We start from the raw sequence: 12157 nt of genomic DNA, 5'->3' as shown, positions 1-12157 counted from the left end.
TGTGCAGTATGTTTTTGCAAAACAAAAGGTGGAACTTAAAAGAATCAACTTCACCATCAAAATCAGCAGGAACTGTACCTGAAGCACACCCAGATCTTTATTTGTTTGATTTAAAACAGCATAGTTTATGTATATTTTATTAAAGGTTGTCAACCTTGTGGCATGCATTGCACAGTTTACTGCAGTCAAATTAGGTGACGCTTTTAAAAGAGAGTGGAATGCAACCACCATTTCTTCCAGAAAGATAAAAATATCTGATGAAAGTCATTCAATATCATATTAAATTCAGCAATAAACTTTTTGCAGTGGAGTCACAAACATCTTAAAAAAACTGTCATAAACTGAATGTAAAAGTTGAACTGGCGTGTTTTGACAAATGTATATACTTGAATGTTTGTAGAAATCAGTTCAATGCAAATATCTTGTTTATCCAAGTTTCCATCCATCTTTTCAACGTGGCCCAGCTTCAACAATGCTGTCTCTTTCATGACCTCCTCCCTCCACTTCTGTGTAACCAGGTTGTTGCTTCTGAAACTTCAAGGAAGGCCAGTAGTTCTTGCGTCGCTAAAGAAATCAAGAAAAATGATGTTTGATGTGGACATATATAACTACAGCCTGGTTCTGGTCACGGCAGGTGTAGGACACATTCAGTACTCACCTGCATGAGGTAAAGTGGTGATGCAGCAGTAGGATGGTAGTTGATGTAAAGAGCTACAACTAACAGAGCCAAAAGTAACACCAGCGCAGCTGCTAAACCGGCTATCACTCCTGTGTTAGCCAGCACGTCACTCTTGGTTGAAGAATCTGTCTTCACATCTGTATTGAAGATGAAGCTTCATAATTATATCCCTTTATAAAGCTTAATCATAATGGCTGTTACAAGTATGAACTCACCATTGCCAGTCTTAAATATATGACGTTTGGTCTCATCTGAAAGAACAAAGAAAGCAGTCGTTTCCATACTTATTTCATGGCAGAATCTATTTTTATTGAGCAACAAAATGGGCCATTATGGTGAAATACTGTATAAATTATGCTGACACAGAAAAAAAGCTCAGCCTCACCTTCACTTTCACAGCCTTTTTGTAGAGGAGTCAAAGAGGTCACATCCTCAATCTCAGGTGTGATAGAGGAACCAGTGGAGCTGTCAGCCCTGGAGTAATCCTCACAGGTTGCATCTTTGCTCTGTGCAATATAATAGATGCACAAGTCTAAAAAAGGCAAATAAGCACTATTTTGACATAATATTGATGTCCAACAATACCTCTTCTGAACAGGCATAGTCCAGCCATTCTTGTCTGTGTCTATCCATGCCATCTGAACACCTAAAACACACAAGATGTATATTTATAAGGGTTAAAACTAACTAAAGCTAATATATCAACATTTGGGCTAGTGTGATGTCTTGTTCACCTCTGGAGTACATTGCACCAGCTGCAACCATAGGTTTGGTTGGATGAGAGGCAGCGCTCACAGCTGTCATGTTGCAGGCAGGCTGAACAGAGAGACACAGCCAAGCAAGAACACAGAAGTTTTATTGTTTGAGTGTTGATGCAGTCTCATATCTTGAATGGTTGATACTAATCGTTTAACATCTTTCAGTTAATGATGACGGATAATTATCACTTACTAGGCAGTGCAGTGAACTCAACAGCAGAGTATCTGGTGATCTTTGTAGTGTCTATCTGAACCCGGTGGTACTCATACATCGTCCGCCGTTGGGCATCTGTGTCAGAGATATCACTTAGATTTCACAAGACTCTCTGAAGACTGTCTTTTGGTGGTGACGCAATACAGAAGAGGACAGGCATAAGCATTATTGCTGACCTGGTGATTGAGGAGAAGGTGACGTGACCATGAAGGCATCAGACAAACCAACCTTCACTGGATGCTCAGCTGAAGTGATCACGTCTAATGACAGAGGTATCTGATGAACAGACAAAGAAGAAGAATCACTCATGCAATAAGAAAACAAACAGGTTTGGAAGACTACTAAGAGCACAGTGAAGAGGTGTGTCTCACATCTCGGTAGCTGAACGTGATGGTTCCTGTTTTGTAAAGTGCAGCTTGAAATGTAAACGCTCCTTCTGACTCTTTTCCTGGGAGTCTGACCCGCTCCCACTGGACCACAAACACCTCACCTGAACACAGTGAATGTCAGACAGAAGTCAGACAAATAATCAGGCAATCATGAGAAACGAGGACATGTTCAAATATCAGGTGGCATCTTACCATTATCCAGGTATTGCACAGTGGATTCTTTGGAGTAGCTGGGGTCAAAATTAGCCATTAGAGGGGCGATGTACTGTGTTGCGGTCAGCATACGGTGAGTAACATCCCCTGTGAAGATAAACCCTGAAAAATGGCCAGATGGAAAAACATGTAAGACTTGAGTTTGACTTGTTACCTTGCAAAAACACTGCTCATATGAACATATGCAGGAAAGGTCACTTGAACATCTGTTATAAAATAAAGTACCTCCTGTTGCTATGGTAATCAGCCTCAGATAATGTCCATAAAAAGGAAAGTCAAACGACAGGGCAACCCTCTGCAAAGAGAGTAGATAGAAACAGAGAGAGAGAATTACATTTTTTAATATAGATTTATATGCCAAGTAAGCAGCCAATTCACAGATGGCTGCCTCACGTTTTGAGTTGCTATTCTGCAATGCTAAGCATCCTATTCAGCTCTTACAGGTTTGTATGAGATGGAATAAAAACAGAAAACTGGATCACTTATTAACTCTACAACCTGTATGTTCAGACTTTACAGTTAGCATTCTTGAGATTTTCATGAAGTCAAACCCTGTTTTTGGTGCTATTTATGGAAGGCAGCAATATCCAGCAATATAATTAATGTATTTACATTCTCATTCCCTCTCTATATAGTAGTTTGTGTAGTGGTTTAGTAGTTTGTAGTGGCAGAGTCTGCCATTCTCCCTCTTGATTCAAATTGCCTACCGGCACACGAGGGATTCATGGGAAACGAGGCAGGAAGTTATCCAGTGTTAGTATTTGTAAATATATCTTTACTTTTAACTAATCTGCAACAAACGCCCACAAATGAACCAGGATTACAGATAATAACTAGAATGAATATATATTAGAGTCATCAATTTAAGAGCACTTTTACAGCATTTTCTGTAGCTAACATAATGAGGGGGCACCCGGATTTGAACCAGGGACCTCTTGATCTGCAGTCAAATGCTCTACCACTGAGCTATACCCCCTGCTATTTTGCTGTTACACAGTTTACACAATTTACACAGTGATAAGCGCTTGTGTACACTAGCAGGTTGCCTTGCCTTTTACAAGCAGCCTATCTGTGATAAACACTTTTTTCAGAAGGCAGTCTGATGTAACTATTTTGCAATGATCTAGTTAAAACACAGACACAACTTGGCTGTGTAGGAGCGGGTCACTGAGGTTACCGGGTGTGAACTTCTCAAAACAGATATTCTGCTCCATAACTGAGATCAAAATCCACATTATCTGTTTAAAGATCAATAGGGCAAATGGGAAAAACTGACCCTGATGGAACCGATGATGAAAATGATTACCCTCGTGTGCAGCTTTAGCTGTATCATGATATACTAAAGACACCTGTCTTTTGATTTCCCAAACGGCAAGCACATTTTCTTCTTAGCTTCATCCATTTATAATGTTGTATTTTTCTATGAAGACAAAGTACTCTGTTTCCACTTGGAGAATCCAGGATTTTTCAGTGTACTAGAGGTTTCCTTTCCTATGCCTGATCCTGGACATCTTTACATATTAAAGTGAGCTGTATGTTTTACAGAGGTGCCATGTGTTGACATTAGAGGCCAAGACAAGGCAGGTGCTGACAGCCTCTAGCAGGCCTGTAGCTCTTGGCATAGACCAACATTTTCCCTTAGCTCCCCGAGCAGCTTTACCTTGTGTTTCAGATAAATGTTAGAGAAACATGTCAGGGCAAAATCTTAGGATTTTCTGCTCTGACAAATGCAGAAGCAGTAGCTGTCTGTGTACTTGAGCTTACTGCAGTGTTGCACTTTCGAACTGCGGACCTCTTGATCTGCAGTCAAATGCTCTACCTACAGAGTACATGCTCAGTGGTAAAGCATTTGATTGTTGAGACACAGCCAGTGCTACTGTAATTATTGACTGTTTACTAGTCAAAGCAGATAATCCTGAATCAGTGTCTTCATATTTTTTGTGAATGATAACAAAACAGAGTGAACATGTGAATGCATCTTATTTTATGTGATTTATTGAATTCAATAAATTTTATTTATCAATAAACAGTGGAAGTTTACATTCAAAAGGGGTATAGCTATGACAAGCACAATCTCCATCTTATTGACGGCCTGGTCTTCTATCAGTAACTATCTGACTTGGAATTGCTGCAGTGTTGCACTTTAGCACTACATCTGACCAAGAACATGAAGATCAACGCGCATGCTGCCGCTTGAGAGCAGAGAGAATCCCTGGCTTCATTAAAACCTTTAATAAAATACATTTGGAAACATCCCATCTCTCCTGGTTAGCTCTCATTCAGAATTCTCTTGTTTGACAAGAACAATAACAAGAAGGGGGCACCCAGATTTGAACTGGGGACCTCTTGATCTGCAGTCAAATGCTCTACCACTGAGCTATACCCCCTACGACAAAACCATTTATACGTATAGATATTCTGAATTTGTATGATTATTGTGTGTGAGACTCACCACAGCCTGTCTGTATGAATTTGACAGAATGCCATGGACTCTAACTTGGCCATGCTGGACGTCACTCATGTCTACCCATAGATCCTGTGTATGCTGGTCTTCTGGGCCAAAGCTACGCCATGTGTAATACTTGCCAGAGTCCTCCTTGCAGACAGAAAAACACAGAGGATCAGAGGTGGTAATGACGTGTTCAGAGAGTGTGTCACACGGGCATCAAGAGTTCACGCTGTCTGAACATGGTCAAATCATATGCTGTCATATACTTCTCCAAGTGAGTAAATTCTATTTTCCAAAAGAGGGCAGTGTCCAACTCCAACTAAAACAAATACAACATGAAAAAAAGCCAAAAACATAATAAATGCCTCAAGCCATTACAGTCATAAGAAACACTGTGGTGCAGCACTCACCACTACACGTGTCATGTTGTCTGGCAGAGTGTCGATGGTCAGTTCTCCACCCAGGACCGCCCTGCTTATTCTAGCGTGGCCTGAAGATGCCTTCTGGGCTCTGTGAGGATGACTGTCACCTCCAGTTGACTCTTCATGCTGCTGTGAGATCACACTGTACCAATGGTCTGTCCAAAATAATGAATATCAGGTTGGTATGCTGAGCTGATCATTATGGGATGTGATGATATAGGCACTTGCATCCTTCTTCTATGTTAACTAATGCATTTCAATGCAATTCCGTTCAAAACCCACTGATTCCCACACTCTCATTTCGATATAAAAAGACGAGAAAGCACACCAAAGCTTCTTTTTGTTATACCCTGGCAGCAGTCCCACACACTATCAGGAAACATTTCAGATGCCAGTTTTATGCAGATGTTTACAGTTGTGGTTCAGTGCTCAGCTAAATGAGAAATTACAATTTGCAATTTGAAATTGTCAGTCTTAGCCTTGTCAGTTAAAGCCGTTGTTGAATGAAGACAAAAACAATACAAATAACATTTAATGGTGCTTGGAAGGAACTGTCAAACCCTACAAGCAATGTGAACCATATTTGGTAAGCACACTGGGGTAGGTAGGCTTTGTTTTAAAGTTTTGGGTGTTTTAATTGAAGGCTTGTCTTTCTTTCAAGACAAATATTCCTAGTTGATGTTATCTTAGCACCACACTGTGATTTTCTATGGAGTGTGGAAAATGCATGTCTGCTGGTACATTTATTCTGAGCCTTAGATGTGGACCTATGGATATCTTGGCCCTTGCACTACTTCAGTCACTGATGCAGCTGTACAGGGAAAAATGTCTTGACTGAGTCCTTGAAAGAGTCATTTCTGTTTATGGTATGCAAAGCACGGGCAATGTAGGCGTAGGGAGCTTTAATGAGGCCTTTCTTGTGTGGTATAATCTGCAGAAATGTCCATCTTAAATCAGCTGGTTGAATGATAATTAATCTATTAAATGTTTAATTATTAAACGTTCCTAATTGTTTTGGGAGAAAGTATGCAGATGCTGGCTATGTATGCCTGGCATTTTTTTTTAACAAACTTGCAGTGTTGTCTTGTGTGAAATATAATGATCAAAGAATACACAATTAATAAATTATTCAGGAAGACTGCAAATTCAGCAAAATTAAAAAACACATTTGGAATCTACAAATCAAATCTGCTATACTTGGTGTCACATTTTTTTAGTTTCTAAAACAGTTTTAAGAGTTTACAGTTGGGCGTCCCATCATACTTCCTGTATTTTCACAAGCTAGTTGATAAAAAGTGAACGTGTGCTCGTAAAAAACAGTCAAGACTTCATAATGAGACACAAATGTATTATATATACGTGGCAAGAAGAATGTGTTGTTTTAAAGGTTAACAAAAAATGCATGAAGAAATTGGGACGACCACACTTTGGAGATATCTCAAATGAATCAACCAATACTGAACATCTATCGTCTTTTTGGAATATTACGGTGAATGTTTTTGTGATTGCGACTTTTTTTACGTGCTTTACGGGACACGGCGATGACGTCACGCAGCAGCCTATATATACCCCGAGATAGCGCCTCGATTTCGCGGGGTGTCTCATCTAACCCTAAATCAGGGCGACCTCCTGTCATCAACGTTCGCTGTTTTTTTGTTCCTGGCTTTCAGCAAACGACAGGAGGTGTCTGAAGTGGCGCTGGGCAACGAACAAAAAAAAAAAAGCCAAGAGAAATCACTCCGTCGTGTTCGGTTTCCCGTCCAGAAACACCGTGAATGTCCTGCCGTGGTCAGCTTGGCTGCCGCGAAGAGTTGGTCTCTGCTGCTCCGGTGTTTTCATGTCGGGACTGTTGGCAACTGAGCAGAGTAAAACTGAGCAGGGTGACTCTACCAGATCTCCTAGTGGTCCGGTTTGGAAGCCCAAGCTCAAACACCTGTTCACCGTTGATTTAATCGTGTTAATCTTCACTTTTGAATCTTCACCTTGTGTCCTATGTTGTTTGCCTGCTCCCCAAGTCATGCTAACGCTAGCTAAAACCAACCGCTTACGTTAGCAGCACCGGTCGACCCCCCCCCCCCCCCCCCCTCCTCCTCCGTCAACTGTAGGGAAATGTCAGTACTTACACGTACATGGACGGCTGTCAAAGAAGAAAATGGAAATGAGTGGACATTTAGACCCTCAAGTTGCGTAAATGGTGAAAGTTAAAGTTCGTAGGGCGAAAGTTTCAACGTGTTTTTATTTTGCTGCTGCAAAGTGGAATTCGGCCGTAGTCACAATTGGAGGATCTCTACTTCTGTAACGCATTTTTTAAATTGGAGGTTTGGGAAGCGTTTGGCATGGGGAGGAAAAAAAAACCTTGCACCTGAATGTACACACCTGGTTCAAATAAACTGTAATGACAGCCTGACTCCCATGCAGTGCATTCATGTTGTGGGCCCAGATCATGTTTTGATCTAGGCCTGTGTTTTGAAACAGTTTGCATGTGAAAATTCTGCCAGCACAGATTCTTGTCCTTGAATGCTCAATGCAAAAGAATGAAACATCTCAGGCTGAGTAAAGATGGGGTGAGGGTGAAGGCATTTAAAGTATGTGGGTGCACATTCAATAAAATGTTAAATGATAAAGCCTCGCACAAACCCCACATTATAATACAAGGTGTCTAATGTAAGTAAACCTGTTGGTCTCAAAATGGACATGAAAAGAAACTATGCTTATTTTTCTGGCTGACCTGCCATCTGAATTAGGCAACTAAAGGGAATGCTTTAAAGTCGGCCTTTTTATACACGTTTTCAAACCTCAAGAGAACAGAAATATACATGCAGACATACTTTCACCAGAAAATTAACAGACTACAACTTAATCTTTTTGTAGATGTTCATTGTTAAACAGAAAGTAGTTAAAGAGCCTCAGCACAATTTAGGGGATTAGTCTTAAAAGAAAATGGATAATCAACAAGAAAACACATTTAAGAGTATGAAATCTGGCATATGTAGTTTCTAAACAAGTTCTTATGGGTGCCAGCACCCAGCACAGCTCCTCTTATGCCAGTGAAACGCTGGTTGACATTGGTTTGATGCCTGCATTTCTGTTCTGAGTGTGGGAGGGGAACCCAGGCTGGTTGGTCCCTCAGCTACATCCTGTGCCAAACCCCCAGAGTTCAGACTGTGTGGGACACTGGCTGGCGAGTTCTGCTTTAAACATCACTCTGCATTCACACAATTATAATACTGATGTCTTCCACAGCCATCAAAACTACAATGCGTCATTTAACAAGTTTCTGAAGTGACATCCCAAACGTCTTGACCTCATAGGCCCTTATTGTAATTTGTACATGAGTGTTTCTCTCCACCCTTTGATTCAATTAAGTGGTGCGTCAACGCATTCGTGGCAGCTCATATATTAATCCTAGATGTGTGATTGTTGAGCACTGGATCCGCCCTGTTATGGCATCTATGAGGTAAGAGGAGGAATGGTGTGTGCATAGTTGTTGAGGTCTGCAGTGCAGAAGATAAACATATTCTGGTTTCTAAAGGTTGGGAGGGGTGCAGACACTCAATATGAAGTTGTGGCTTATAATATCTACTCAGGCCATCGGTCTCACAGCCAGTAGTACTGAAATCACTGGCAGATAACCAAAACAGTGAGATGGGAGTCATATTGTCTTGGCTGTCCAGGAGAAACTGACAAAAACACTCCATTTCTATATAAATTATTCACTGGATCGCACACACTATCGTACTCTGAGCTCTGCACCTACTGCTGGGGATCTTATAACAATTCATACAAAATAGTGAAAACATCGACACAACTCACCTTGTCAAATGTTTATTTGACTATTGATAAAGGAGTGAAAACACTGGTACCCGTATTGTAAGAATTTAACATTTTGAATGCCTCTGAGATACGTATTGTCATGTCATTGGGTTAGAAGATAATACCTAGGAATAGATGATTGATTCTCTCACTGTTCATTTTGAGCACATCAGCCAACCCATACCTCACTGTGCCAGTGCAGGAAATGTGTTGATGAGTCAGAGAGTGGGAAAAATGTTGGCTGATTATGAGATGAGGTTTGCGCAATTCAATATAAATTTGTTTCGGGTGTAAAAGTTTTAAAAGTTTGAGGCAATGAGAGCAGCACTGAGGCAAAGGATGACAAGTATCTGTAAAAAAAACCCCAGTAAGGTAAAACAGGAACCAACTGTATTGGTCAAATGTAGTCAATGAAAGGGCCGGTGTTTTGGACAGGAAACTGACCTCTGCCCACTCTTTTAGGAGCTACCAAACCACGACATTTAGCTGCCTTTTTCTGTGAGCGGTCAGCTCAGAGCGGTCTGAGAGAACACACCCTTCCTGAGCAGCGGCTGGAGGAGTTGGCATGGACTCCTCAACATCACCCGCAATAAATATGTATAGTTCATTTCGAGGCATGTGGTTCAATTGCAGATGTGCAATTCTTTAGTTCCATTCCACTAAATATGTTTCATCCAGACAATTTAGCCACTTTGGTCTCGGAGATTCAAAAAGTGATTTATATCTGAGAAAGAAATGTGCATATTTAACTGAACACCCCCAACTCTATTATTAAATAGCTGGGAAGCTGATAAAGGTGGCACATCTCTTCCTATGTATTTTGGCCAGTAAATGAGCTGCTGATGTACGATGTCAACAATTACCACGGTATTAAAGCTTTGAGAGGAGCCTCCTTTAATAAATACCACCCAGGGCTCTTAAAAAATGACCAATTTAATTTATAACATCCCTAAGAGAGTGCAACAAAGTTACATTTCACAATAAAACTATAAAGACAAGAGACATTCCCATGTTGATCTAGTCTTGTTAAGAGAACATGAGCGCACTGATTGCTTCATTTTTCTTGTGTTATGGTGAAACCAAATCTCTGCATGGAAGAGGTAAAAACATTATTTCTTACATTTCATTGTCCGATAAGGGAAATGAATGAAGGGGACAGAGTTCGGGCCAAAACCGTTTCCCATACAAGTGCTGTTCCAAATTACAACATGAATCAAAGAACAAGTTGCTCAGCTGTTGGCAGACAGCTCATTTTGTTCTTACCATTTTATTTTTCCTAAAACACAAGCATGTTTTGCTATGACAAGTCAAATTGCACATGACTTTTATAAAATAAGAGTCAATCTGGGATACACAGACAATAACATCCTATCTATGATCCAATCTTAGAAAACAATCCTTTTCACTTTGCCTCTCATTCTTCCACGCTATGCGTAGCTCCAACATGTCTGGATCAGCTTCAGGCTATTTGTTAAGCAAATTTCTCAGCAGGACAGGAGACAAGAGGCCAAACACTGAGGTCATTGCTGGGTACACAATTCATTTTCAGCTCAGGGATCTTTGTTTTTACAGTCTGGTTCAGATGGTGTAGATGGCTCTCTCAGGACCAAAGTCATTTTTTAAAACGGAGCAGTATATAATGTTGAGTGACAAGGCAGATAAGAACTAATTAGGCAGAGGAAAGGAGGATATGCTTGGTCAATACCGACAGCTGACCCCTTATGTGGTGAGCAGACATCTGAGTACCTCCTGCACAGTAATCTGTTACTGTGCAGGAGTGTGCAACACTGTTTCATCTGCAACACATTTCCCGATGCAGAGGAATTCTCCTGAACTCATGACGAGTACCGGATTATTTAACTTTTTCATATTGTTTAAATGAAATGTCGGGAAAAGGCAGGAGAGAAGTTTGTATAGAGTGAGCAGTCAAACTCCTCAGAGCTACAAATAAATTAATATGAATGTCCCACATCTCCTGCATATCACTCTGCACCCCTCCACTTCCCAAAACTTGTCCTATCTCAAAAAAGAATATGGTAACTGATGAATTGATGTCCACTGTCCAACAGCTCAAAAGCCTCCTACAATTTTCTGCCAGACTCTAGCTGGGAGGCAAGAAGAAAAACAAAGTCTATATCTAATTTTAAACCTGAGACAGGCTGTTTGTGGGTTGTTGTTTAGACCCAGTTGCATGCTTGTGGAATAGGGTATTTTTATTGTGCACTTTATTGTAAACTAGGTCGTTCACTTTTGTACATAAAATGAAATGGGCATGGTATGCCCATTTGCTGCTCCATAAAGAGTCCTACTGAAGTTCTGTGGTTTATAGTGACTTAAAATAGCAACAGAAGCACACACAGCATCAATGTTAAAGTTAATAAATAAGAATATTAAGTATTCATTTAACTCAAGAACAAACGACTGTGACAATAAATCATCAAACCATTTGCATGCAGAGTTCAAAACATTAAGTAAAAGTACCAAGTGAGAAAAAGATAAAAAGTGGAGAAGCTGCAAGACAGACTTGCTACACCTGCAAGCATCTGTGGGACTTTAAAGAGTAGACAGGAGGAAATATTAAAGCAATGATGATGGAGGGAAAATACACTCGGCTCACCTGTTTGCTGTTGAGCCCAAACTCTTGCCAGCTCCGTTTGGGAGAGGCAGAGGAAGAGCATCACCAAACTGAAACACATGTTGGGCTGCAAAAGACAAAAAAATTTAAAACCACAGCTTTGTCTCAGCTCCTCTCTTCTTCTTCCTCCTCTTCTTCTCTTTGCAAAAACAGCTTTCTCTGAATCCCACTTCCACCCGTCACTCTCTTCCTCCCTCCGAATCACCACCCTGTTTCTAACTACACCCTTTCTCTCCTCCTCAGTGCTGTTCGTCCGTTGCCTTGGTGATTACAAAAGACACAAGGATCAGCTGATGAGGCTTTGAAGCCGAAAGGAAAAAGTCCATAATCTGCGCACTTTAAACACCTGGACATTGAGTTTGGTCTTTCTATTTTCCAAAATTACACAATGTATTCCTCTGTTTGGGATTCCGGTGTAATTCCCTGGAATTGCATCTAACCTTTCCCATCATTCTGACTGATAAAAGTATAAATAAGACCATCCACTGGAGTTTCACTGTCAGCAGAGTATATGGCGCCTCCCTCTGTCCAAACCAGCTGCGAGGTCAGTGAGAAATCTGACATCTGAGATTAGACATAGTAACC

The 12157-nt window shown here is 40.7% G+C and overlaps 1 protein-coding gene and 2 non-coding genes across 3 annotated transcripts; all 3 read right to left on the bottom strand.

Moving 5' to 3' along the window:
• Positions 1 to 450: 450 nt before the first annotated feature.
• Positions 451 to 11633, bottom strand: LOC139300522 (plexin domain-containing protein 1-like). Its single transcript, XM_070923649.1, has 14 exons — positions 11555 to 11633; positions 5113 to 5279; positions 4706 to 4849; positions 2479 to 2548; positions 2233 to 2355; positions 2023 to 2141; positions 1828 to 1927; positions 1631 to 1726; positions 1414 to 1495; positions 1265 to 1325; positions 1065 to 1185; positions 895 to 930; positions 659 to 816; positions 451 to 564 (listed from the first exon to the last, which is right to left on the bottom strand). The coding sequence occupies exons 1-14, from the start codon at positions 11631 to 11633 to the stop codon at positions 451 to 453; spliced, it is 1470 nt and encodes a 489-aa protein (XP_070779750.1).
• trnac-gca (transfer RNA cysteine (anticodon GCA)) lies at positions 3158 to 3229 on the bottom strand. Its single transcript has one exon. It is a non-coding gene; the product is annotated as a tRNA-Cys (tRNA).
• trnac-gca (transfer RNA cysteine (anticodon GCA)) lies at positions 4569 to 4640 on the bottom strand. The gene has a single exon. It is a non-coding gene; the product is annotated as a tRNA-Cys (tRNA).
• Positions 11634 to 12157: the final 524 nt, after the last annotated feature.

This window comes from Enoplosus armatus, chromosome 17 (genome assembly GCF_043641665.1).
Source record: "Enoplosus armatus isolate fEnoArm2 chromosome 17, fEnoArm2.hap1, whole genome shotgun sequence".
Lineage (NCBI taxonomy): Eukaryota > Metazoa > Chordata > Actinopteri > Centrarchiformes > Enoplosidae > Enoplosus > Enoplosus armatus.
Note: the sequence above shows the minus strand (reverse complement) of the source record. Positions and strands in the feature narration are given on the sequence as shown.